Source organism: Vigna angularis, chromosome 5, assembly GCF_016808095.1.
Source record: "Vigna angularis cultivar LongXiaoDou No.4 chromosome 5, ASM1680809v1, whole genome shotgun sequence".
In the NCBI taxonomy this organism is placed as follows: Eukaryota; Viridiplantae; Streptophyta; class Magnoliopsida; order Fabales; family Fabaceae; genus Vigna; species Vigna angularis.
The window spans coordinates 38,486,457-38,514,097 of record NC_068974.1 but is presented as its reverse complement, the minus strand read 5'-3'; the positions used below and the strand labels follow the sequence as shown (position 1 = coordinate 38,514,097).

General features: G+C 33.4%; 4 protein-coding genes across 7 annotated transcripts; 1 reads left to right on the top strand and 3 right to left on the bottom strand.

The window, feature by feature from the left end:
- On the top strand, window positions 1–4,589 carry LOC108339794 (uncharacterized). 2 transcript variants are annotated; one of them, XM_052877431.1, is made up of 5 exons: window positions 1–162; window positions 467–879; window positions 1,032–1,430; window positions 2,163–2,200; window positions 3,833–3,920. In XM_052877431.1, exons 2-5 carry the CDS (start codon window positions 469–471, stop codon window positions 3,858–3,860), a joined length of 876 nt encoding a protein of 291 aa, XP_052733391.1. In that variant the 5' UTR covers window positions 1–162; window positions 467–468; the 3' UTR covers window positions 3,861–3,920. The 2 variants fall into 2 exon arrangements, with proteins under 2 accessions (XP_052733391.1, XP_017432490.2); XM_017577001.2 differs by lacking the exons at window positions 2,163–2,200; window positions 3,833–3,920 and adding an exon at window positions 4,000–4,589 and having other exon boundaries at window positions 2–162.
- Window positions 2,211–8,065, bottom strand: LOC108339477 (gibberellin 2-beta-dioxygenase 8). The gene is made up of 3 exons (XM_017576605.2): window positions 5,390–8,065; window positions 3,669–3,993; window positions 2,211–2,914 (listed from the first exon to the last, which is right to left on the bottom strand). The coding sequence occupies exons 1-3, from the start codon at window positions 6,061–6,063 to the stop codon at window positions 2,684–2,686; spliced, it is 1,230 nt and encodes a 409-aa protein (XP_017432094.2). The 5' UTR covers window positions 6,064–8,065; the 3' UTR covers window positions 2,211–2,683.
- Window positions 8,066–8,213: 148 nt separating this feature from the next.
- LOC108340600 (uncharacterized) lies at window positions 8,214–14,725 on the bottom strand. 2 transcript variants are annotated; one of them, XM_017578087.2, is made up of 10 exons: window positions 14,441–14,725; window positions 14,106–14,258; window positions 13,583–14,026; window positions 12,681–12,780; window positions 11,913–11,969; window positions 10,522–10,639; window positions 9,608–9,690; window positions 9,045–9,106; window positions 8,850–8,965; window positions 8,214–8,670 (listed from the first exon to the last, which is right to left on the bottom strand). In XM_017578087.2, exons 3-9 carry the CDS (start codon window positions 13,909–13,911, stop codon window positions 8,875–8,877), a joined length of 840 nt encoding a protein of 279 aa, XP_017433576.1. In that variant the 5' UTR covers window positions 13,912–14,026; window positions 14,106–14,258; window positions 14,441–14,725; the 3' UTR covers window positions 8,214–8,670; window positions 8,850–8,874. The 2 variants fall into 2 exon arrangements, with proteins under 2 accessions (XP_017433576.1, XP_017433575.1); XM_017578086.2 differs by having other exon boundaries at window positions 8,850–8,946.
- Window positions 14,726–21,181: 6,456 nt separating this feature from the next.
- On the bottom strand, window positions 21,182–26,847 carry LOC108340586 (inactive leucine-rich repeat receptor-like serine/threonine-protein kinase At1g60630). Of its 2 annotated transcripts, none has more exons than XM_052877586.1 (3): window positions 26,006–26,847; window positions 23,883–25,854; window positions 21,182–22,029 (listed from the first exon to the last, which is right to left on the bottom strand). In XM_052877586.1, the coding sequence occupies exons 2-3, from the start codon at window positions 25,231–25,233 to the stop codon at window positions 21,371–21,373; spliced, it is 2,010 nt and encodes a 669-aa protein (XP_052733546.1). In that variant the 5' UTR covers window positions 25,234–25,854; window positions 26,006–26,847; the 3' UTR covers window positions 21,182–21,370. The 2 variants fall into 2 exon arrangements, with proteins under 2 accessions (XP_052733546.1, XP_017433558.1); XM_017578069.2 differs by having other exon boundaries at window positions 23,883–25,851.
- Between the last annotated feature and the right edge of the window lie 794 nt (window positions 26,848–27,641).

The window sequence follows — 27,641 nt, the reverse complement described above, 5'->3', positions numbered from 1 at the left end:
CTGTAAAGCAAATGAATTTAAAACAAATAATTTTTGAAAAAAAAAATCATAGAGAGTGTGTATGATCTTGACTGGTTGAAACCTTCTAGCTTTCCATCTCTTCTCTTAGGTTTCGAAAATCCCTTTCATACAACTCTGAATTCGGTACCCTGACAATCCTAGGTATGGAGCCATGGTTCTTCTTTTCCTTGTTTTTATGCTAATTGCATTTTCGATAGATATGAGGTTTGGTTTTCTGTATGGAAATCAACAAAAACCCTCCTTTACAGTGAAACCCTAATTTTACCCCCAATAGAACTTGTTCTTGTATGTTATTTTGTACAAACTTTATGATTGAATATGTTTGTCCTTTTGATCCCAATTGTTACACGTGTTAGCCTTCCTTGCGGTGTTATAGAAAATGATTAAACTTTTAAGTCTTTAGTTCTGCTTTCATTGTAAATGAAAAGGTTCACATTATTTATAGGAATGCATACATGTGTTGAGGGAAGTAAGCGTCAGTTACCATCATGGATGATGCAGAAGGTTGGTGCCACTGCCATCCATGTGAGTGACTCTGACAATGCTGTTGAATCTAATTGCTCTATGAAAAAAGTAGACGACATTGCAGCTTATGCAACCGAGAATGATCCTAAGAGCAGACCTTCCAGGAGGAAATCAAACTTAAGAGCTAAGTGTGATGATGGAAGCTTCAGTAAGGCTACTCAAAAGAAGAAAAAAAGTGCTAAACCTATTGATAGAGATCAGAGATCTTCTACAAAGAAAAGAAAAAAATTAGAGGATCCGAGCCATGGTTGTGATGATATTTATCAAGTTCAAGCATCTAGTGACGATGCTGTGGACCTGACGGTTGAAGATTTGTTGGTGATAGCAGAACAGGTAATATTGTACTGTTCTTCTATCTATCAATATATTTTCCATATAGTTCAGTGATTATGGTATATAACCTCCCCAGTAAAAGTTGATGGTGGGGGCATTTAATATTCATTTTGCCTCTATTTGGACTTGAACTTTTTGTCTTGTGCATTCAGTGTGTCAACGAGTATGAGAACAAGGATCGAAAAGAAATATCAAGTAGACAGAGTGAATCAAAATGGGAATTTCAAGTTACACATGAAACAGGAACCACTCTTGATTCCCCTTGTGAGAAAAGAAATCCATTCTACACTAGAAAGGATGTTTTATCTAATTCTGCATCACAAACTGGTGAAGTAATTGATACGAGCACCTCTCGAATAGGTGATCCTGCCCAAGACATGCTGAACCTGTTCTTGGGGCCCTTGCTAAGTAAAACTCTTGAGAAGGAGAAGAGCAAACATATTGTTGAAAATGCCAAAATTACCCATGAGTTCACTAGGCAAAGTCAAGATGAACTTCGTGGAGAAGAAAGAGTCCCCTTAATGAAGAAAAGATACACCTTGAAAGATAAGGTGACAATGTTTCTTGAGCAAGATTTGTAGATTCGTCAAACCCAGCATATGCATATCACAGCAAAAGCAACCAGTTATTGTTCTTGCATGACCTATAACAGTAGTTTCACACCTGTGAATCATTTGATAATGTAGTGTTATCCTAGTTGGGCAAAGTCCTCTGTAATGATGTTATTGTATATAGTTCTTTATAAATGTAATCACCATGCCGGGGGGATTTTAAAACCCATCTTGACACTGCCCTTTGGGATGTTACATTAACATTACGATTATATCATATGTAGAAGAGGAGCAAGCAAGCAAGCAAAATGTCTGAGCTTTTGTATTCTCCAATGAAGACTTTATTTTTAATATTGATTGATGGAAGAAGGAAGGATGCTTGAAAATAATAATTGAAATAGTTAGGGAATATGGATGTTTATGTTTGTTTTGTTGTTTTCCAAGTAGGCCTAATGGTTGCCCTTATAAATTTTGGGGTTTGGTCAGAGGAAGGAAGGCGATTTGTAATGGTAGTTGCTGTCTAGATTGTTCTTTTGTGCCTTTTGGCTGCAGAAAAAATGCTTGCTCTTTCATGGAAAATCTTTGTCCATATACTTGCTTTTGGACTTGACTGAATTAATAGCCTTTTATATATGGTTTCGGCATTTGTATTTATGCAAAGGTTCCATTAACTTGCGTGGCGAGGGTGATTAACTAGCTCTTTTGTTTTAATGCATTTGTTGGATTTTTAAGCATGTTCTCGCTAGCTTTCTGAAAGGAGAATATCAAAGGTATCCTTTTTCTTCTTGTCAGGTACTTAATATTTTCCACCTTATCCCTTGAGGAGCACAATGAATCGTCCCATAACCTTCATTTTTAGAGACCTACTTGTATGTTTTTAGGTCTTCAATTTACTTCACCATTTCGATAAGCTGTGTTTTGGGGAATCTTATGAAAAAGTTCACGTGTTTGACAACATTATTGTGTCGACAACTATACGATCATATCTAATTGGTAGAAAGTGTGTTATTGTTCAAGAGTTTATGATATCAAAAGGGAAAGGCAAAAACCCCACTGAGGGACCATTTTTTTAGTTTGGTGCTTCCAAGCTCCCACCACCTTTTTTTGGGGAATATCTCGTTTTCTATTTATTCTTACACATTGCATAGGAACAGAAACTTTATTTAGGTAAAAAAAAGAATATTAGAGCTGCCTCTTTTTTCTACTACTACATATGCAAAATAGTATCAGTGCCAGTTCAGTACGTAGGCATCTTAAAGTTTAAATCTTGATAGTCCAATTTTATGCCCTATTTTCTTGACATCTTCTTGAATTTGGTGTCTGTATTCTCCGAAAGTGAACTTTCTATATACAGAAGGTCCTTTGCAGCCGTTTATGACAGTATTGTTAAAAGGGCATAGGAAGTATGCTACGGAGTATCTTTCCATTTTGTCATTGGCCACAACCTTGTGCTCCACGCTTCTGTACTCATCGTTACTCCAAGCCTGTATTTGAGTTTTCCAATACAAAGACCTATTGTTAGTGGATAAACCATTGACATGTAACCGACAATTTAATAATTCTTCATAAAACCAAAGGTTTTTAGTAGAAAATCGTTGTGATCATGCATGCATCTTCTGTAGTAGGGTTGTGTCAATAATGGATGCTGCAATGGCAATTCTACCATTGATTCTATTATAGTAGTCACTGAGACTAGGTTTTAAGACTTAAGAGAAAACAACGGAGCTGTTTTGTGTAGTTTTCTTACAATTATCATTTGTTGCTTTCGAAACAGCCACAGTTTAGTTGAAGAATGATACAAATAGCCCTTTTATTCTCTTCTATATGGAATCTTGCTTCGTTGACTCATTTGCTTATAATAGAATATATTCCTTTGAAAAAAGAGGTTGGCATGCCATGCTCCATTATATGATCATTAGTTTAAGAAAGAACCCTTGAATTTGGAAATTCCTTTTTGGCACTACTGGTCATTTTCTTTTTCTCCACTATGGCTGTCGTTTAGACTTTAGAAAAATGATACATATTCATATTATTCATATTAGTCAAATGACACCTAATAATTAACTTGTTTCATTGTATGTAAATACCTAATTCATTAAGTGGCAGTCAAGGTACATTCCCAACTAATACCTTTTCAGAAATGCTACATGTATTATTTTTTCTTGCACATTATCATAAAGGATAGATAAAAACAAAGAGTTGTTGTATGTATGTGTCTGATATCTGATAAGTTTTTACCTGAAAAAGGTCTCCAATGTTAACAATCAGAGCATCTGGGTTTGGTTTTACAGCAACCCATTTGGAATCTTTCATGAGTTGGAGTCCACCGACCTGATCTTGATAAAGAATTGTAAGGAAATCACTATCAGTATGAGGCACTAATCCAAAAATTTCTTCTTTAGATTTTGGGCAGCATGGATAGTGATTTAATCGCAGAAAGCATGTGCCTGCATCACACAGTTTTTCAACTGCATCTTTTGGGTAGCCCAAGTTTTGTGCTAGAATGCTTGCCAACAACCTAGACACTTCTAGCATCGCTGGTGCAAACTCATTTATTGCTTCTCTGCAGAGACAGCCAGAGTTAGAAACAAATTAACGTGCAGTGTTTGTGGGGATGAAAATCTGAAATCATGCATGCCACAACCAGAACCTTCATTCCAGACAAATATTGCTCAGAACCATCAGCTCTTGTCTCACCATCAATTTTACAAGCCAACCTGTCAAGATATGGAATAACCCGACAACTTCTTTTTTTCCCTTTAAATTACTTATTACTATTCTTCTTCTCATATTTTTAAAATATTACCATTACATAAACATAAACTCTCCTATTTTCTACTCAACACTTACCCATCAATAATAAAATAATACTTTTATTTTAAAATGAATAAAAAATTAATTTTTTTATTACATATATTACAAAGGTGTAGAAATATTCAACCATGTATAAATAAATTCGTCTGATACTTCTGTTATTCAGAAATACTTGCTTTACACTATGTATACTTCTTTAAGGGAGTTATTGTTTAGGTAATAATATTAAGGGACGCTGTGTGAAGTTAAAACAAATTGATTTATGTATTGATATTATTAAATATTTGTTTTTTTTATGTAAAAGTTTATATTTTTTACTCCTTATTACGAGTTGAAATATATTATGACTCACAAAATAATGAGTCCCACTCTTTAGTTAACAAAGACTCGTACATGATTGAAGTTTCGATCAAATAATTAATAACTAGATGTGTATTGAAAAGTGCATTAAAGAGTTTATTATATACATAGTATCTTAAACATATATATAATAGCATTTTTTATAATTTGAAGGGTTTGACAGATGAATATCTTAAACATATTAGTTAAAAAAATGTTATCGTGACATTATTATTATATTTTCTTACTAAAAATACCCTGAATTTCTTAACTAGTAAAAGAACATAGTAGCATTTACCAGTTTAAGAATCTACACGTGCGTACCCATCTTCAAATGTTTAGTTATATGAAGACAAGGGTAGCAGAGCATGTGTGCAGCGAAAATTTCAATGACATTCAGAAAGAGTAGTGTCATCTGCATTAGAAAAGTCTGAGGAGAGCCGCCAAGTGTGATTTTCTTTTTAAGGAAAAAGAAAAGGAAAGAAATTAATGACTATGTTTAATCATTTAACTCATTGTTAGTGCCATGCCTACAAATCACATTATGTATATGCACTTTAAACAGTGAAAATATATAACACTTCGAAAGAGGGTGGACTGGTGCACCCTAAGACAGACACACTTTTGTCTTTGTTCTGCATTCATTAGTCTTTTGTCATTGTTCTGTAATATTGTAATATTGCAGTGTTGTTATCAAGGATGCATTGATCACAGAAAAGGAAAGATTTCAACTAAGTAAACAATGTGAAAAGTGGAATATATATATATATATATATATATATATATATATTCTAAGACCAAGATACCTCAAAGAACTGAATTCACCCCAGGAAGCAGCTTCTGAGATCATTGTGAGAGGAATGTGGAATGCTTCAGACCATGAGAAATGACTTGAACGTGTAGCTGTTGGTGTCCCCCACCTATACGGGTTATTGAGAAGCCCGCAAGTGATCTTCTTCTCAAAGGGTACTTCAAACAACTTCATTTGTTCATTCCTCATTTTTCTCAGCAAGTCATGGCTTATACCATGGTTTACCACTTGGAAAAATCCCCATTCTGATGCAGCCTTGCATATTGCTGCAGTGCAAGCCCTTTTGTCTCTCTCATTAGAACTTTTGAGAGCACCAAGGTCTATAAGAGGTAGGTCACATGCATCCACTGCAGAAGGGTTTTGAAGATTAAAACTTTTAGCCTGTTTGGGTTCTGCAGAGTTTCTGACAAGTGCTCCATAATGGTGCATGAGTGGTGGGTTTGATTGTATCATTGTTGAAGCAAAAGTAGTTGTGTGGGAAAGAGGGTGGTGAAGGAGATGAAGTGATTGTATTGTGATTGTGATTGCATTTATATGGTTGAATTGGAGAGTGGAGACAGAGTGGTCTAGAAAGTCCTGAAATGGACAATAAGTGAGGACAAACATGGGTGTCCAGATGATGACAAATGTCAGAAGGACACCAATTTGGAACTCTCTCTCACAGGCCATGGCTTCAACCGATACTCTAAAATATTCATGGCAAGGAAGTTGCCATATATAACAACGAAAAAGGGTTCAAACCTAACTTCACCTTTTGACTTTGTTCATTACACAAAAAATAAATGGTTCTAGTCAGCATTAGCCTCAACTTAGAATCACTAACGATGATATACATACACAAACTTGCGGTTTATGTGCACTTTTGACCATTATGAACGAGTATAGACAGAAAACAAGAATGACAAACAGGATGTTCCAACACTAGTGCAAAAATATGAAAGTTGCATTGTCCTTTAGTAGTTAAGAGTCTTATAATTCTTAAACTCAATGTTCTGTGACATCTATTGACATGTTTAAGATTGCTTCTGGTTCAAATAAAGTGAATTTAAGTTTCATATTAAATAAAAATAAGAAAATTATATATAAAAAAGAAGACTCGTTACATTTTATATGGATTAGAGTGATGTATTTTTAGTTTATATACAATATTGTATTAACAATTGATAACATATTTGTGTTTTGGTTACTACTTCCCCGACTTTTCGCTGATAAATAATATTTAGTAGGTGTTGTAATATTATATATACAAATACTTTGAATAACATTGAGATAGAAGTCATTTATATACTTAAATTTAACATGATAACTTATTATTACGATACTTGTTCGATCTAGACCTATCAAGTGTTGGGAGAAGTGTTGTGGTACGAGGTGAATCAATTCTTTTGTAACAATAGCTGAACATAGAAGTTAGATAAGTCAAATTACAATTGGATCGTGACATTATATATAAAGAGTTTTACTCAATTATAACTTTTTTTTAGTGATAAATATTAGATTCAATAATTAATATTAGAACATACATTACAAGTTTAATTTTTATAATATGTTAAAAATTGTTGTATGTTGCATCAATTATCGTATGATGAAAATTACAATCAATTTGTGGCGACTTGGATTGTTGCAACTATAGTTTTTTTACTTAATGTTAAGTTTTTTATCTACTTTAAAAAATATATTTTTTCTAGGGTTATGCAAGACATGTAAAATGGTAATTATTATTGTCAAATAGACTAAAAATTTAGCCTTCTAAGTCCTTGTTTAATCTAGTCTTGGATCCTAAAAACATACTTATTGATAATAGTATACTTTTGATAAAAGAAAAGTAGAGTAAGCCACTAATTTTAAATTTGAATTTTGGAGACAAACTTCGTAAACAAAAAAAAAATACTTAGGACTTTGTCATGAGACAAGAAAATACAAGTAATATATCTAAAATGAAGGAACATATTATTTATGAGTGCAAAGTACTTATCAAACTCAGACAATTTTATAGTACTGGTAGTGAATGTTGAACTTTAAAGAGACAACAGAGAAAAAGTGAGTAGCAAAAATGAGATGGGTGTGTTATCATACAACACAACACAAATTTCACAATGGTCATATTTGTGAAAATAGTGGTGTACATTGAAGAAGAAAAAATGAAAAAGACAACTTGGACAAGAACCAAAAAAGCCACAGGAGATTCCAATGATAAAAGTAGAATGTATAATTTTTAGCCTTGTAGAAATGATGAGAGGAGACAAAAAAAACTTTAGAGAAAGTAATTATGATAATAAATAATTTTAAAACTTTGATTTTTAATATAGATGAATATATTTATGTGATCCATGTAGCCAACATCAACTATTGGGATAAGACTACATGTGATGTCAAGAACTTTTCAGAAGTTGGATGAGTTAAAATGAAGGAAAATTACGACCGTTTCATACTATATTATTACAACCAAAAAGAAAAGCAACATTAATCACACAAATTACGAAAGAATATGAAATTTACTTTCTTGTGGAAAATTTCCAACCACCATTTGGGTGTCAAAGTTGCAAAGGTTTTATGCTTGTCCATTACGTTCAAATATTCAGTTATCTGCTAGATACGAAATTAAAGTTTGTTTACTACAATGAAAAATATTCTGCAGTAACATTGTGAGATTTGTAATATGGCTTGGGATACTAGGACACTAATTAAGAACTAGTACTAAAAATACATGACATGAAATACAAAAACACTTATGACTTATTTTTTAATCTGTATGATAAATATTTGTCTAAGTTAAACGAATGATGAGTGAAGATAAGGTGATGAATGTAGAAGCGAAGGAAGATAGAAAATGGTGTAAATAATGATTTAGTTTCACACATTACACAACAGGTATCAAGAGTTAAATATGATAATTACTTAAATTTGAAGTCGATGGCAAACTAGAATATAGATCTACAAATAGTTGGTATGGCATGAGAAAAACACCTGCACTCTGGAATCCATAACGGTGCATTCATCTCAAACCATTGTTATATTAATTGCTTTCCTATTTTCTCTCCTTTTTCTTTGCAAGGAAAATGTTTTGTTTATACAACAGGAGTTGCAAGGCTTCCTTCAAAAGAAACAAATAAAGGAGGGAGCAATAAGATGAATGATGGATGGATTAGAAAGTGTGGAAAGTTCTGAGATCCTCAATGCTTTGTACCACCAAAAACATTGTTGCAGCTAACACTCTCTACACTCATCATCATGCACTTTCATTGCCAAATCTGAGTGGACTCAGCACTCTGCCAGCTTCATTTTGTCAACGTACAATAAACCAATCAACTTTCATGTCACATATTCTATACTTCAATTTACAAATACTACATATCATCAAATAGTATTGCATTTTAGGATAGCCATTGTAGAAATTTAATTTCTTTTTTGTGAAGTTTTATACAAGGAATGAGTTAAGTTTAGCAAGAGCTTACCTATGTTCTATTAGGCAAAATACTGCTAGCAAGATCCTCGTTGATGGCGACAGGCAGTGGTGGCATGTGGCTCATAATCCCAGGCATCCCTCTCATACTGCACAAAATTAAGTGAACTTCACAATGTTTTTAGATATCAAAACCAAATTAAGAGTTACAAAACATTAACAGCAAAGTGAGTAAATGTTCACATACTCATTAAGAATGGTATTAATATTGTGCCTAGTGTGGCAAAAGAGGTCGATGTTATCCTGCAACTGTTTGACAAAGAAAACTATCATTATCACATTTAAATGCACCATAAATATAATGACAATGTGAGAACGAAGTCATAAAGTTGTCAATGAATGTCATTAGCAAATTGAAGCAGAGAGCCTACGGAATTTGGAAAATGCATGAGAGTAATTCCATTCATTAAGAAGTTTAATTAAAGTAAGGAGACAGACAAAAACAATTATATCACCATCTTATATGAAGTATCAAACTAGACTCCAATAACATGACTGACGATGACTTTTTAATGCCACAGGTGAATGTGATGCTTTTCTGCTATTACTGATAAATTATCCGTCCATCATAAAATTGAGGCAGGTGAAATGCCACATAGAGTTAATATTTCAGGCCTACAATTTGTTGAACACGAAGATTTTCCTTACTAGTGGAGTGCATAAAATGACCAGCTGCAACAGTATTTATAAACAAATAAAAAACTAAAACACGTGACCATTGAGGTAGCATGTGACCATTGAGCTATTTACCTTGTAAGTAGACAAATTGGCAGTGATTTGATTAAAAGCTTGAGCATTCTGCTCCATGAGTTGCTTCAAAGGACTACAAATTCCTGATTGCTCATAAGGAAAAAATATTTTATGAAAACAGGAACACTGATTCTAGTGACAAAACAAGAGATACCATAACAGCTAACGAGGGGGAACTATTCTACTTTATGCTGACAATATAAATCAATAGGGTTTTGTACATAAATTTTCAAAGATGAACAGTGACAAACAAAAATCTTTTAATTCCATTTACCTAACAGAATAACAGAATGACAAAACTAAAAGCTACCACAACTTCATCAAAATATAACAGAACACTAACTGAACAGAGTTACACAGTAGCCTACCAAAAAGATATGCCACCAATAAAGAAATGTACAATTTTTTTCTTCTTTAGATTAGCATAGATAAAGCTGGCTTGCCAACAGGGATAAAGGGGATTGAACTGGTTTCACCACAATTTGGGGACAACTTAAGACCACGTCAGACTCTAACTATTGTATTTGATATTGATGCAATAAGTATTAGTGATCAAAGTTTCTGGATTCATGATTAGTTATTAGGATAGTAATGTAAGATATTAGAGTTTAAGACCATGTTTGAACTGTTTTCAAAAACTTATTTTCGATAATTAAAAAACAATAAAATCCTTTTAAAAGATCCATTTCACTCTAAAAATATTAAAAACAGTTAATGTATTTTAACTCAGGGATGAAATGTGTTTACATACATAGATTATTGGGTTGACTGTCAAGAGCTAAATTTTAGTTTTAGCTGAAAAAAATGTTTAAAAATGATGAATAATATGGTTACACACAAGAAATAGAAAATGATAACAACTTAAATATTAATTGATACTTCACATGATTTTTGTAAGAAAATTATATACTAACCATCATATTGTATCCGTTGACTTTGGTCCATATGGTGTGACATGCGAGAATATGTAGCCATGGTTGGAGGCAGAGCCGAATGTAAATTTGACTTTGATGCTAACTCCACAGGCTTATCCTGAAGAAGCAGGACTTTAGAATACTGGTTCTTCAATCAACATTAGATCCTAAAGACATTATTGATTCAATATATCAAAACTGGAATCCCATTTATGGGATGCAACGTAATCATATTTTGTTATTTACTTCGAGTTATCAACATCCTTGACAAGATAGTTAAGCAGGTTGAGAGAACTCAAAGCAACTTATTTTACACTACAGTATGTTTGGACAGAAACAACATTAACAGGGAATTTGCTAATGATTACCCTGAGTGCATTGGTAATAGATAATAGAAAATAATAAATTAAATGGTCAGATGTTTAAATCTTGGGTACCCAAAAATATTTAATATTTTTATTCTTTAAGTGCTTAGGTTAGGATGACTTACTGCATGTTATTAAATGCTTCTTCAGCAGTGGATAGCATGACCTTGATTGCATATGAAAGGTAGAAAAAAATACAAAATTTAATACCAAGGGGATAATTTAGGATGGACAAACATGGGCTACAGGTTTGAATCCTAACCAAGAGTCCGAAACAATTTACCTTCTTTGTCCCAATACTTGCCTTTGACTGGATCGGGGCAATGGATTAGTCAAAGAAGCTAGCCCACATACCACTTTACCACAATACCCAAGAGAATGCCAAAATTTACTCGAGAACTGAATATGATATGATGGAATTATTATATCAAGAGAGATTGACTTCCAGCTTTTGATTCTATGGTACAGACTAGAGTTTTAGCATATGCACCGCCCAAGATAAATGTTAATTTTTTAGTTAAGTTGAGATAACTAAAAACAAGTTTTCTAGTCTAACCAAATCAGATAAGGTGCATAAGAAAATAATAAAACAGCTAATCTAATCTCCACAGTAGCTACAATCTAGGCTAATCTCAACATATTTAAAGGGAAAAGTGTGTGAATTTTAATCAACAAATTGCATATAAAATGAGGCAACTTGGTATAATACGTAAGTATTGGGGATCTTATGCATGGATAAAACTAGGGATGATGCAAAGGTAGGCAGAAATGAGAGGATTCATAATAGAAATTTCATTTTTCAATGTTGAGTTTAAAATGAATTTTCATACATCTTCAAATTTAGAGGTCAAATATGTTTGAATTTTTTCTAAACAAAAAATATATTTGAAATCCAAGACTTTCATGATACATAAAATATCCAGTACAGAATCGGGGGAAATTACTTAAGATTAATTTCAAAACGTTTCAACACACTAAATTACAAGAAACAAAGCATGTATATACCAACTTCCAGATCTCATGTACCTTTCTGTTATGGACCTTCTTTCCCAGATTGTGTTCTTCTGATTTCCTTCGCTTTCTCTGCAAAATATTTTAACTGTACTTTAAGCCTCCATAACAGGTGTAAAGGAGCAAGCTACATAAAGAAATACCCAAGTCCAATCTTAACACTATGTTCATAAAGTGCACAACTTTCTATTTTCTGTATAAAATTTAATACAGAACCCTAATCACTTTTCAACTTTTACATGAAAAGGTAAAGGGCAAGGAAAGTTAACTCGGTTTATTTTATTAAAAGTCCATTTGATCATGAGATTAAACATAACCTTTAAATAGGGTTCTAAATTGTGACCACCAGTGGCAATTGCAGCCACAACAACCATATTTTGGCCAAATTGAAAGTTCCATCAGAGCTTTATTTTCCTGCAATTGCTTGAACTGCTACCATGACAACACCCAAAATCTAAAACCCTGCCTTTTAAACCAGTGATATCATTATCGCTATACAACACTTTAGCTACACAACCATGCGAAAACTTGAGCCATTACAACAATGCCAAAAACTAAGGTGTAGGAGGAACCGACAAGACAAGTAAATTACTAAATTTTGAATGCATCGGGAAAAGGAAGTTCCACTATGCATGTTCAACTTTCAAGTAATCAATCACAACATATTCAAGTGATTTCAAATTAAATTTTTTTCTTCTTCTATAGTTTGGTATAAACAAGTAACATAATTGGCAGCAATAAAAAATGGAGCTTGGAGAAACTATTGAAAGAAAAAGTGCTTACTGTCAACCATCTACACCTCAAAGCAACATCTCGAACAGTTTTATCAGGCAACAGGGCAGCAATTTTGATATACCTCATGATACTTGGTTCATCAGCATATCTGGTCGCAAAACGGAAGAAGAATCACAAACAACTCAGGACATATAAACTACATAATGAGAATACCAGCTCTTTAACATAAAATATATCGCACAACAACAAATTCAGCATAGCCACTACAACCCATGTAATTCTAGAGAAAAGATAAATGGTTTATTGGTTCAATAGTGAAGGGGGTAGGATTTTGATAGATGGTTAGAAGATGAGATTACTACTATACCCTTTCAGTGAACAAATAAAACCATTAAGCCCGAGTAGTCAAATTTGGAATAATTTAGTCAACACAATTCACAAACTTCTAGTATTTTTCCCTCCCTTGTAAATTCCGTACTAGTGGAGAGCAGGGATACGGGGGGGCACTTATTCCCCCTCCATTTCTACTTCCATCCAGACAATGTAAGCAATTAGCAAAGAAAAAAATAGTTAGCATCATTTTAACTAGGAATTAAAGTGTCAAACAAAATAAAAACAGCATTTGGAGATTGAAAATATCATTATCAGAGAAATAAAGATTGTAGTTCACAGATACAAAGAAAGACAGCGTGTTTGCTTTATATTTTATGAAATGGCTTAGGGATAGACAGCATGATTATTTCACTGATAAAAAGGGGGGGCAACAGCAATTGCTTCATCTGACAAACAAAAAAAAAATCACGGGCATCTAAGATTCGAATTTATTATCATCATGAGAAAGTAAATTGAAAATGAGCTACCGTGGACCAATGCAACACAGAGGAGCCATAATGACCAGGGTAAAATAAAAGGCTAAAAAAGACCTGACCTGGCCAAAACAAACAACTTACTTGGCAAGGCCTTCCTCCAATCTGTACTGCTCATCAACAGACCACTCAACAGCTAAACCTGTGTCATGCTTCAATCCTGGAACCGAATCGAGAAGAAGCGAAGAACTTGATGGGTTACCGGCTTGACTCATGACAGGATTACTGTTAATGATGGTTGAATTCCCAGAATATATCATCCCAGATGAACTACTTAGCCCAAAATAATTACCCATTGGAACCATCTCTGACAGGCGGTTAATAGCAACACCAGGCTGGAATGATATGGCCCGCCTGTTAAAAACAGAATCTATATCTTCACTGTGAAATCCAGCGTTTGACTCTGCCGCCATCCTTACCCCTTTCTTACCAAACAACTTCCCCAAAAATCACCTTAAGCCACAACTAGTACCAACAGCCATCTTCAAGCCAAAACAACAGCGCCAATTCACCGATTCAGAGCACCCTCTAAGATCAAAATCATTCAGATTCCATATATATTAAAAGCAAAAAAGGAAATACCCAACAGGAATCAGAGGCGAAATACCCAGAAAAGGTTCAATATTTAGTTGATGAAGGCGACTTGGTGACACCCCAGAAGAAGCAACCAGAAATCCCACAATCAAAATCCCCAAAAAATCAGACTTTAGCTCAGAAATGGAGATCCCAGAAAAGTAAAGAGTGACCCAGAAGACAAGACCTGAAGTGAAATCCCAGACAAACCCAAGTCAGTGTTTAGAAAAGAGAAGAAAGGTTCATCTCGAAGAGAGTCAATTATAGAGCTACAAAGCAAAGGAAAACGATAAAAGCCCTAATAACAGCAAATCAGACGTGTCGTAACAGAACAACAGGGAGTGGATAGAGAGAGAGAGAGAGTGATACCTTTTTTGTAGCAACTTTCCGACCGAAGCCTAGTTGGTTGTGGTGACGGTAGTGCCTTTTTTTCTCTCTCTCTCTTTCTCTCACTAACACTACGCTACAATGCTATCACTGCACTACCATTTGGCATTTGCTACTTTCTTTCTGGGTTGCGGGGTACGCTGCTTTGCGTTGTGACACACACACACTCTCTTTCCCTCTCGAGAGAGACAAGAGATGGCTTAGAGCTCCGCCAACAGGGAAGCAGAGAAAGGGAAAAAAAGGAAAATCTAGTTTTATTTTTCAAATAATTTTCCTCTGTTTTATACATAAAATTATATATAAAAAAAAGAAAAGAAAGAAAGAAAGATAATAACGGATGGTTGTGGATCTTGGAATTCAGCAACAGTGCGAATCCCAATAAGCATTTGATGCTGATCATTGTGGACTCCACCTCTCCTTTCTGCTTAATTTTTCTGCTAATTTATCTTTTATCATTTGTTTTCTTATGCAAAGTATGAATGTTATTTTATACAAAAGCACAGCCATTAAGTACATTCATCCTATGCAAAGACAACATCCAGTCACAATCCCATTCAATTTTAATATTACATGCTTCATCAAATTAACTACAACAACTAGGGTATTTATGCAACACAATACTAATCTCTTTTCCTAATTAATCTCACTATTTTCTATCATATTATTACAGATGCACTGTATTTATCAATTTTATTAATTCTAAACACGTTTTAATACTCATCTTATTAGTTGTCATACACATTATAAAATGTAATGTTTAAGTAAAATACAAGTCATGGATTTAAATATAGAAGCAGAAGTATACATATATATCCTAACAGATAAGAATACAGTGCTGAAATTATTACTCATAGAGACCTGAATTTAAATAGAGATATTTTTTTAAAATATAAATAGAAAAACATAAAAACTACAACTTCTATGATCCCTATGTTGAGAATTGTCAAAGCACTAATCATCGTTATCAATGAGGTCCTCCCACTTCCCATGTTGGGCTAGACTCGTGCACTTTCATCTACGAATAGTTTGAAAATTCTACCAAGGAATTCCGTAACAGCAAAAGGAACGAATACTTTATTTAACAGAAATTCACTCTAATTATTTAAAACAAAACGAAAAAAAAAATGTAGAAATTTGTTAGGTCTATAAGAAGAAGGTTCACCGTGAGATACAAATATCAAAAACATCCGGATCCAATTATATAAGGAATTGATATCACTATGTATTCAAAACCTTAAGATAATGGATTAACGAATCTTTCATATTTGAAAAATATTTTTTAACAATTTTTTTACAATAGTCTATATGTTAGCTTATGATTGATCCATTTTAAACATACGGACCAATAAAATAATGATACATAGTTTATTCTCAAAAAATTGTTAAAAAAGTTATTAAGGTATAACAGTATTTCATATTTATAACGTAGTACTTAGACTCACGGTTGAATTCCAACGACATTTTCAAGCCTCAAATGATATATTCTCTGTAGTGACTAGCCAGTCAGTAGCAACCTCATTTGATTACGAAATTTCACAACATACCCTGCATCAGGTTTGACAGCAATTCTCATTGTTTTACTTCATTTTTTATCCTTGTTGAGTTTTCATTTGTTTCCACAAACATGTTGCACAGAATATCTCAAAACTAACCATCACAGCACAAAGACAAGTAAAAACTAAAAGCAACTACGAAAACCAACACAAACCGTGTCCATACTTAGGCGTTTAAGAATAAAATACTCTTTCAATTTGCAGAGGAAGCCCATGCTTAACAAATACGTCAGCAACTTTAATTGCTTCCCAAAAGAACATGCATCCAAATCGATTCTTCTCCTTGCTAAAGTTTAGTTTTTTAAGCCTTGTTCATTAACTTCAAAACGTAAAAATCTCACTTTTTTTTACTGTGACGGTTATTTGTTATATATCACACCAGAGCAAAATCATATGAAGAAACAAACAGTTTAAAACTTGTGCATTCGTAAAAAAAGTTGTTTATAAACAGTGATTATAGTATAGTAAACTCCTTGAGAAAGCGCAAACATTATTAAAACTATCAGATTTAAAGTTGTCTGCTTCAGGAACTGGTTGTTTTGTGGGGATAACGTACGTTCTAAACAAGATTTCAGGAGATGTTATGAGATTATATAGTTTTATAAGAAGAAAAAAATGAGATTTATGTCGGGCTCTGAAAGATTATGACAAGACAATGGTATCGTGAGTTGTGAAATGTAATGAAACACACTAACATGATATTAAGATTTGATTTGAAACGGGAAAACATAGGTTTGTTTTGGAGTGTGAAGGTGTAATAGAACTGGGTAGATGTTTATCGATTGGGTCCAAAGGCAATGGGTCCCTAACTTCTGGGAACCTCTTTATTGCAACGTGACAGCATCATCTGTTCTGTGCACACACACACACACCAACCTAACAAACCATCTTCCTTCACATTTCACACTTCACACTCACGACAACCTTCGTTTTGGCACCATGTTGCTGCCAAGAGGACGAGAGACCCTTCTGCTTGTCGCTGTTTTTTCTTCATCATTCATACAACTTTGTTTTTAACTATTTTGTTTAACTCATCGTCATCATTGGTTCGGCTTGTTGTACAAAATTAATGGAGGAATCAAATTATTATTTTGGTTAACTCGTCATAATGGAAAAAAAAATTAATTATTGTTTTGTTCTCGATTTTTTTGTATTTATTCGGTGTTCTTATTTTTTTAAAAAAAAAAATTAAGAGGCATTTTGTGTTAAATAGATTTGCTTTAGTTTTTTTTTTCCTTATTTTTCTATAAACATGTTAATGTATATTTAAAAATGTCTCGTGTTTTTGTCATATTTTTGTTTTTTTTTCTTTAAATATTTTTAACATATCAAAGATTAGTATTGTTATTATTATAATGTGACACGACATTACTCCAAATATAGGAAAAAACCTTCAAGAAAATAAAAATAATATAACATTTACAAAAGTAATATTAATGTCATTAAAAAATAAAAATTTGAAAAATATTAACAATATTTACGAAAGTAACATTAGTATCGTTTATACAAATCTAATGAAAGTTATTGTATTAAATTGATTTATCATCTAATAAAATTTAATTCAACAAAATAAAATTAGAAAATCAATCTAGAAAGGAAAACAAAAATAGTGATTAAATATTAAAAAATAAAGAATTTTAAACAATAGAAAAATAAACAGATTTGGTGTTGGCATTTATCTTAATAACACCGATGAAAAAAATATATAAAAATGGTGAAAATGTTTTAAAAATATATAAAATAAAGTATTTTTTATATATTTTAATATGCGTTCTCTCTTTATTATCTATCGTGTAAGTGATTTTAATATTAATTGTGATTTTTATCAGAAAATTACAAATTCTATTTTAAAAAAATAAAAACTTGCTGTGGGTGAATATAATCCATAGCAGAAATATATTAATAAATAATAAATTTCGTATGCAAAACGCAAGGTTCACTGAAGAATGGGTTTAGGTAAGAGCAAAAGTTGATGGCATGAAGATGATTCTAGAAGGCTTTGCTTTTGCTTCCTTTGTATCCAAAGCAACATAATATGGAAATTAAGATAAATGATACCATGATGCTGCTTTAGATTTCCTAAAATTAAATGGATTTCAAGTTTTTTAATAAATGTATTCAATTATGATATTATATGCTATTTTCTTTTTTTTATATAATGATGACAAATAAAATTATAATAATAAATAAAATAATTTTTATTCAAAGTTTAATATTCTTACTCCAATAAATTCTTCGTTTTAGGAACATGAATCATATGCTTTATGTCAACTCGTTGAATTTAACATTGATATTAGAAACCATAAGAATATTAAATTTGATAGATATGTGTATACTATACTATTTTTCAATGAAAATTTTTACTTCATGGATATTTTTATTTTAATTTTTTACGAGTTATTAAGGTGAAACTTCCATTATTGATAAACAGTACAAGTTAACCTTGAAATATTATGTCTGAATCTTGACATTCTATCATTCAATAAAATTATTTAAAAAAATATGGTCTCTTGAGATATTTTTACCAAATAATTTTTATTCATGATTTTATAATTTAATAAATTTTAAAGAAATATTATTCAAACATAAACTTTTAAGAATAAAAATAGAAAGAGACGTGAAATATAATAAATCAGGTGATGGAGATAGATAGTCATAATAAGGATGTATAAATTGTTACATAAATAACACATCAATTTTGACTAGTATTGCATTTGTTTCATTTTATATGACATTTATGATTTTTAAACATAAATAAATAAATTATACCTCAGATTTTTAACACTATTTAAAATCATTATTTCATATATATATATATATATATATATATATATATATATATATATATATATATATATATATATATATATATATATATATATATATATATATATATATATATATATATACACACACACACACACACATAAGCTCACTAATTTATTTTAAAATATTTTTATTATCAATTATTTTGTCTGAAAAACCATTAAAATCAAATAAAAAAAAGTCAAATCCACTGAAGATTAAAAAAAATTTGAAATGTAATTGGTATCTATAAATGTTACTTTTTCTTAGTCATATGAAAAGCTATTTGTTAGTTTTAGATCCCTATCGTCTTTTATCTCTATTTTTCGTCATATTCATAAATAAAAAAATTATTAATTAAAGTAATTAAAACAACAAAAAATATTTCAAAATAAGATGATTAAAAATTGTATATACTTAATTTAACCCAGTAGCATATTAAAATATTATAAGTGATTATATTCTTCATAGATTTATTAAATATATTACTTAATTGAATAATTAACTTGAAATATTATATAAATTTTTTTGCATATTTTTTTTATAACTCATTTGATATATTATATAAAAATAAAATGATCATAAGAAATAAACTTTTATATTTTTTAAAAAAATAAATAAAAAATATTAAATAAATGTAAAAAATTTACGTATTAAATTAATATATAAATATGTATTAAATTTTGTGTATTTGTTGAAGATGAGACATTAAATATTATAATATCAATACTAATATATACAAAAGTAATTGTAAGCTCCAAGTAATGGTTAGAAAATGTAAAAAAAATGAAAATTAACAAATATTCGTATAGACGTTACTAGAAAAGATTTAAATCATTTTTAATCACATAATAATTCATTACTTTCTGAAAATTGATAGTTTGTAATTATAAGAGTGGTGGATCTAATTTAAATTGAAATCTTAAAATATATCTAACTAAAGAATTGTTAAAAGTTTTCCATTAGAGATAAAGTTAATTTACAATAAGTGCAAATCTCAGCTTTCAAATTAATTTTATGAGATTAAATTAAAATTAAAACTCATTTTTTAATATGATGTGAGAGTGAAAAAGGTGTGTTGGAAATTCACTTCTTGAATGTATGACTTATTTATTTCAATTAAAGTATAATTCAATTTTAAAAAATTCATTAATTATTCAATTAACCTTCATCCTTGTTAACTGCATCCCATAAGAATGAAGAAATAATAATAAATAATAATAATAATAAGATTATGGGATTCAGACTAATGAAAGCATGAAGAAAGTAAAAGAATGTAATTGAGCTTTACACCAAACTGCAATTAATGGATTATGACAAAGTTTTGATTTGATTAGTTGTGACTTAATTAATTCTCCAGGTTAGTGACAGGTGACCCACTTCAAAGACACGCCATCCATTCATCCATAAATCATATAAACACACCAACTAAATCACCCTTTATTTTTATGCTCACATCAATCTCAAAACTGCTTTTTTCTCACTTTTCTTCTCGCATGTATAAAAAATTATCACACGCGCGAGTTGTTTTAAGTTAAATATAAATTACTTTAAATTACAAAGTTTTCAAAATTCATTTTTTTAAAACACAATGTAATGGAATGTATAATTAAAAAATACATCTTTAAAGATGAGAAAAGAATCAAGCATACCCTACATTTTCTCGTTTATAATTCATATTTTGCAATTTAATTACTTAAGCCAACTTGAGAGCACCACGTACTCGAGCCTTCTTTCTCAAGCTTCAAATTTTATCGTTCACTGTTCTTTAAAGTTTGCCAATTTATAATCACATATTGTAATAAATTTAAAGGTTAACCAATTAGATGAACTGTATCTACTGGGTAGTAAATCATATATATAATGCTTCACCCCTGTATACTAATGTCTTTAGTGTTGTTAAATTTATTTTCTTTTCTTTTCTTTATACTTACAATTTTTTGTACAACTATTTTAACTTCAATTTAAAACTATTAATTGATGAAAATACATACCTTGTAATATTGGGTGTTTTTCTAATATATGAATTTTTCTACTTTATCCAAATTTGAAAATATTGGTGCACTACTAGGGAGTTTTCTAAAAATTCCAAAGCCGTTTATCGACAACCTCACAAGTCACAACCATCAATTCGGGACTGACACATTTATGCTTGAACAAAAAGGCAAAGCTAGATTTTAGCATCGATGTTCCTTGAGATAAAAAGTTAATAGAGTTCAATTTGAAATAATTAACTTACTTACGGGTCTAAACTAATCTGAACCCCATGTTTTTATGGGAAAGTTTGTTTTACAAGACTAACTTTTGAAAAAGAACTTATCTAAAACTAAAATAACTGTCGTGCAAATCTTAGACAAGGTGAATATTTGATGACTCTACAAATGAATCCATTGATTACCTTTAAAATGCATTTACTCACAAAGCAAGAGATTAAAATGTAGGTCTTTACCGCATGATTTTCGTATCACCTAGTTTATGCATGGAATCAATGACCAATTCAGGAAAAATCAGAATGCATAGTTTCAAACTATGAAGCTATCAAAAAAGTTACCAATCATATGCTCTGGTGTTCTTCCCTTGGAAAGCTTTGAACAGTATCTGACCATCTTCCAGGAGAATGATCACTACTGTTAGATGAGACATGCGCCTCCCCTCTTGCATCTCTTATCATCTTTAAAACCTCTCTCATTGTAGGCCTGTTCTCTGGCACCAGTGAAACACATGCCATGGCAATGTTCAGAAGAGCCTGAAGCTTCTCTTCTGATGCTTCATTGCCTGAGGCAGGATCATCACCGGACTCTGTCTCTTCTTCGCGCACTGACCGGACCCACCTAGGTATGTCTGAACCATACGTCTGAACAAGGTCTTGGAAGGGTGTTTTGCCAGTTAAGAGCTCTAGAACAAGGACCCCAAAGCTGTATACATCAGCTGGTTGAGTTTGTGACCTTTGAAAGTTGCGGCATTCAGGTGCTCTGTAGAATAAAGATGTGGCACTGGGCTCGTCCATTGAGTCAGGATTTAGAAAAACAGTTAGACCATAATCAGTAAGACATGACTCAAAATCAGAACCAAGCAACACATTAGAAGATTTTAGGTTTCCATGTGTCATGCCGGGGTTCTGGTGGATATAGAGCAGGCCTGTTGCTAGATCTTCGGCAATCTTAAGGCAGGATGTCCAGTGAAGAGGTTTTCCCCCGCCGGATGTTTTTGATCCTGCATTATAGTCATCGCAACAGCTCTTCTGTCAATCATTGGTTTGATAGTGATGTTAATATGCAGAAAGTTTCAGTTTAGTTCTTAGCATTTGGAAATTGTATAAGTGGTGTTCTTTAATTCCATGCACAGTGAAATGTGATGCCACTAGAATGTTACTGGTTTAAAATTCTGACAACTCTAAAAGGCTCAATTAACAAATACAAACAACTTCAATCATGTCTAGGAAAGATCACTTAAACAAAATGACGATGGTGATAAAGTATAGCTAAATCCAACATATATGCCAGTCTTACTAGCATAATTTCAATAACTAGAGGCTAGCTCAAAGATAACATCACTTTATTGGTATTATCACTTGGATTCTCCATTTGTGCCATTTACTTTACTTTACATTCATGCAAGTATTATCACCATGTAAATTTTGTATTACCAAGACACAAGTCAGTGATGGAACACTGTAATTGCTTGAAGACTAAGGTTCACAACGATTTGCTTAGAAAATAAAGCAGCACAATGCATGTGATGAGAAAAACAATAGTTTAAGACAGCAGAAATACACGTGAGGATCCAGGAAAAATGACAACTTGGAATGATTGACTACTTTCTACCCTTGGATACTATGGTTCCACAATAAAGAAAGGCTGACTTCTTGATTAGTTAAATGCTCTGCAAGAAAGCATATTATCTTATTCTTATATAATTGAAGTTGGGGTTGTTCCCTAGGAATAATAAAGCTTAAACTTTTTCTCACAAATGCTCAACTTTTTACATCATTAAGTGAAGATAACACTTATCTTCATATATCCACAGAATAATGTAACCGCTTTTATAGTTTAAACAGTTGCAAACACTGTTGTTTATCCAGCATCTTCCTTCGTATTTGAATAGAATTCCCATAAAAAGGATTAGGGCTTCTAGAAAGGGGATTAGTGCTGGCTCCTAAATTCTTTAAGGGGCAATTCCAAAACAAAAAGATCTAATTTGCCATGCTCAAGATCGACGGGTAACCTAAAAATCCTTATTACTGAAATGTATATTTCAGCTACCATAACGAAAGGAATTCAACTGTGTTATTTTATTTTAAAAACAAAACCATCTTAAAAAGAACAGAACACGGGAACGTTCTAACCACTTTCTCCAATCTACGAATCCCGCTGGTAGGTGAGAGCAGAAAGTGTTGACCTGATAGATAGACTCTGGAAGAAAGGGAGAGAATTTACAAATGAATTATGAGATTTAAAAATCTGTATGACCTAATTTAACACCGAGCAATTCCTATAGAAAAAAATACTTGACACCGATTAAAGTGGATTTGAGATCACTGTAGAAGTACATGGCAGTACAGTAAAACACGAACTCCACTCTGTATAGCTGTGTAGTAATCTTTCCATGGTGGAGGGCGACAACACTAACATGGGGGTCACGCTATAAATGAGTTGTCAATTTAAGAGCACACACATATTTATAAAGTCTGAAATTACATCAAACAGTTTGAAAGAGAAAGCAGCAACCTTTGTCTTTATTTAACTAAATCTGAGGGAGAGGGAAAGGTTTAGTGCAAGGCATAATTGGAGGTCCCATTATTAAAAGATAATCATCTTTTAGGTCACTCTCAGCCCCCCTTTTCAGGAGCAAACTGCATTCTTATAATAATAGTTTTATCATTCAAATAATAAGCCATTCACACTAAACACTAAACCAATCATACAGACATGTCACTATTTTCAATTGAGCAATTATACAAACACCTGTGAGACAAATAGATTATTGTTAGAGTGGAAATATGCATTAATGAGTGGCATTGGTTATTGAGGAATGAGTGTAATGGAAGTTAAGTGGGAGATAGATACCGTGAATAAGGGAGAAGAGGCTGCCATTGGGGAAGTAATCATAAACGAGAAGACGTTCTTCTTTAGCCTGAAAATAGGCCCTGAGTGGGACCAGATTAGGGTGAGTGAGCCTTCCAAGAACATGAATGTGAGCTCTGAATTCTTCCAAACCAGGGTATCTTGCATCCTTCAACCTCTTAACAGTAACAATGAACCCTGATTCCATAACTGCTTTATACGTACTTCCGATAATACCCCTCCCCAAAGTCTCCGCCGACGCTTTCAGCAAATCTTCCAAACTATAACTCATCTCGCGATCGCCTCCTCCGCAGAACACCAACTTCCCTAGACCCTCACCTTCCCACGCAAAACCCCCTTGTTTAGCACTGTCCCCGCCCTCGCCGCCGCCGCCTCCCGCACTCCCCGCCGCACCAGCCTCCCCTTCTGCCACGTCACCACCGCCCTTGCTCCTCGTTCCGGAACCCACCCTCGTCTTCCGCTTCCTGCAAATCGCCCACACCACAACCATGCACAACAGTATGAAAACAACGCCACCAACGCACCCTCCAATTATCTTTATCAGTTTGGTGCGGTTCGATGACGTCCGCTTCGACGCCGCCGCGGTGCCTCCCGGGATCAGCGGATAGCTGGGGCTTATCGGCGGCGCCGACGGAACGCTGCCGTTTTTGCACGGTTGGAGGATGTTCTCCCCGCAGAGCCCCGGGTTGCCCGAAAACGACGAGGCATTGAACCGGATCAGTGCGGCGGTCACCGGAATCTCGCCGGAGAGTCGGTTGTTGGAGACATTCAAATACCTGAGGCTGGTTTGGTTGAAAGGCGGGATGCTTCCCGTGAACGCGTTGTCTTCCAGGTAGAGGATGTAGAGTCGCCGGAGATTCAGAAGCGACGCTGGAATGTCGCCGGAGATGTGATTTTGCGACAGGACAATGACTTTGACGCGGTGGAGCAGCGCGACCGAGGAGGGGAACTCGCCGGAGAAGTTGTTGTCGTTGAGGAAAATCGATTTGAGGTTGATCAGGGCGGAGAGGTCAGGGACTTGGCCGGAGAGTGAGTTTCCTTTGAAGCTGAGGACTCGGAGCTGGTCCAAACGGTTCAAGATCTTGTCATCGAGAGAACCGGTTAGGTTGGAGTGTTCCAGAACGAGCTTTCTGACTCTTCCGTTGAAGCAGTCTTTGACCCCTTTCCAGGTGCACACGTCGGCTCCTTGCCGCCATGGGAGCTTGTGGAGAACGTCAATGGAGGATTTGAGAGCGAGTAGTGGCTGGGAATCGTCTTCTGCTCTGGTGGGTTCGGACAGGAAGAGACAAAGCACGGAGACACAGAGAAAAACAAAAACATAGGATCTCTCCATGTTAGGGACCAACCAACCACAGTTGAAGTTACAAACGAGGATTTCCAATTTCAACTGTTTTGGTTTCCCATTATGAGAGCAATTGAACACTTTAATGCATTTGAGGGTTAACAGTTAACTGACGTACATAAATTACAGCTGAAAAACGGTTGAAGTTGAGACAGATCTTTGGTTTTCTTAGCTGTTTCACTCACTCACTTTTAAGTCTTCAGATCTACCATTGACATTGACAAAACCCTCTCTTTCTATGATCCACTCGTGTGTCATGACATTCTTGTGGTAGAGTGGAGTAGAGTAGAGTAGAGTCCTCAACCACTCATCTAACCCAAAAGCTTGAAATGAGATTGAAGTTTGAAGTATGAAGCAATAACCATAGCAGTGGAAACAATAATGGAAGAGAGAGCTCTGTTTGGAAACTCAAGGGATCCATCAAATTGGAGACACCTACCGTTGTTAAAGTGGTTGCCTTTGCTGGGGCTGCCCTTGGTTTCTCGAAACTCCTCCACACTCGCAACACTCACGGACACAGTGGCAGAACTCTCACGTGAAATCATCCCAGTACCCGCAGACCACAAATAACCATTCTTTTCTTCTCTCTATGATTTATATATTGCTACACTGCTGCAACATTATTAAACAAAAGTGAACAACTTTGCAAGCAAACAAAAACAAGTACTGTTCTTTTTTTATCTCTGTAATCTAATCTATTATATTTGTATTTGATCCGTTCTGGCATAAACAAAACCAACCATGCATGTAATTTTATACTTACTTTCTTGGGTTCCTGACACTCGTGGAATTTAGCATTCTCAGAGCTTGGCGGAGGTGGGATCCAGCACTCTTCTCTTTAGAATCATTGCAATTGCAACACCCATTTGAATGGAATGATGGTGGCTGAGAAAGTTTGAACACTTCCTCCAATTTTTTCCTGTTTCACAGGAATTGAATGTCTATGTCGAAAATAATAATATATTTACTACAGTGGTGGCAGTAGAAACACACATGGTGCAAGTGCAGATTCCAGCTGCTAAAACCGCTATGATCGAAGATCCATCTGTACTCTGAATGGGTTTGGAGCAATAATGAGAGAGAGAGAGAGTGTGTGTGAGAATTTCCCTACTTCATCTATGTGTATTATGCGTGTGTCTGACTGTTTCTGTCTGATCAGAGAGAGAGATGACAGAAAAGAACATGCCCCCCTTCTTCCTCTCCCAAAGGCAAAGGCCCCTCTTTCCTCTCAGGAAATTGGTGAACGAATTGAAGGCTAAAGAGAAGAACAATAAATGAAATTTCACAAAAAGCAGAAATCAGAAAATTGTTAAAAAAAACTCCAACACCTGCCACGTGTTGCAATTAAATGGCCACTGGAAGACTCAAAGCAAAAAAGTGGACTGGTGCAGTTGAGCTCGTGTATTACTGATCATTGACTATTGCCAGCTGTCATATTGTATGTTATATCTCTTATCCTTTCTTCTGCTCCATCATATCATGTAGTATATAAGCAATGTACATTAACATGTTTGCTCAGAAAATTATGTCATTGGATTAAGAAATCGGAAGAAAAAAAATGGAAAGATGGAGACTGAGAATGAACACATTAGGCCATGATTTTGTGGCTGTCTTGAGTTTCTCAGAGACCAAGCCGAAAGAGTAGGTAGAGATATTGGTTCTTTGATTATGAGTGGTCATCGAAAATCATGGTAACAAAATCCATTAATGTGTGGTCACAGTTAACAATAACAAAATCGGACTGATTTTCACATCTCTGTCAGCTCATCCACTCAATTAAAAATAATAATTTACATCGCAATTAATTTAATTAACATTAAATTTTGCCTTTTGAAAACATGTATTTCCAAATAACTGCATATTATTGATATAGGAATGTCAATTTATAATCGACTGCAAACAGAAATAAGCGTTTTGTTGTGAAAAACTTGTTTTCTCTGATGTTTCAAGTATGAGAATAAAATAAGGTTATCCTTAACAAAACGCATGTTATAAGAGTGTGCAAAGACTTCAATTACGATGTGGGACCAACCTTTGCTGAATTTTTATTATTTGACTGAGATTGGAAGCAAAACCTGCTTGAAGTTAAAATGTAAGAGTAAGACAATAAACAAAGAACAATACGCAATATAATTTATTATCTTTGAATTTGGAAGGATGAATCCAATGAAAAATTTAAAGTACAAGGCATGCCATAAAGCTTTCGGTCATATTTAATATAAGAGAAAAATGAAAACTAGGGAGTTCAGTCTTATTAATTTTTACTTAATAGTTTAAAATTAGAGTAACTATGAGTTACTAAGGATTTATTGTGTAAGAGATATCTAACTTATGTCATTATTGAATGATTAATTCTCCAATGGTAAATAAATGCAGCATAAATTGTACAGAAGAAAACT

What these genes read in the sequence shown, in the direction of transcription:
- LOC108339794 (XM_052877431.1), top strand. Translation starts at nt 469, where the DNA reads ATGCATACATGTGTTGAGGGAAGTAAGCGTCAGTTACCATCATGGATG. An exon ending in TGTTGGTGATAGCAGAACAG is followed by an intron (nt 880 to 1,031) that starts GTAATATTGTAC and finishes TTGTGCATTCAG; the next exon opens with TGTGTCAACGAGTATGAGAA. An exon ending in GATACACCTTGAAAGATAAG is followed by an intron (nt 1,431 to 2,162) that starts GTGACAATGTTT and finishes TGGATTTTTAAG; the next exon opens with CATGTTCTCGCTAGCTTTCT.
- LOC108339477 (XM_017576605.2), bottom strand. Translation starts at nt 6,063, where the DNA reads ATGGCCTGTGAGAGAGAGTTCCAAATTGGTGTCCTTCTGACATTTGTC. An exon ending in GGTGAATTCAGTTCTTTGAG is followed by an intron (nt 3,994 to 5,389) that starts GTATCTTGGTCT and finishes CTGTCTCTGCAG; the next exon opens with AGAAGCAATAAATGAGTTTG. An exon ending in ACATTGGAGACCTTTTTCAG is followed by an intron (nt 2,915 to 3,668) that starts GTAAAAACTTAT and finishes ACTCAAATACAG; the next exon opens with GCTTGGAGTAACGATGAGTA.
- LOC108340600 (XM_017578086.2), bottom strand. Translation starts at nt 13,911, where the DNA reads ATGGCGGCAGAGTCAAACGCTGGATTTCACAGTGAAGATATAGATTCT. An exon ending in CCAATTTGTCTACTTACAAG is followed by an intron (nt 9,107 to 9,607) that starts GTAAATAGCTCA and finishes TTTGTCAAACAG; the next exon opens with TTGCAGGATAACATCGACCT. An exon ending in ATTAATACCATTCTTAATGA is followed by an intron (nt 8,947 to 9,044) that starts GTATGTGAACAT and finishes AATTTTGTGCAG; the next exon opens with TATGAGAGGGATGCCTGGGA.
- LOC108340586 (XM_052877586.1), bottom strand. Translation starts at nt 25,233, where the DNA reads ATGGAGAGATCCTATGTTTTTGTTTTTCTCTGTGTCTCCGTGCTTTGT. An exon ending in CCTCTTCTCCCTTATTCACG is followed by an intron (nt 22,030 to 23,882) that starts GTATCTATCTCC and finishes ACTATAATGCAG; the next exon opens with GATCAAAAACATCCGGCGGG.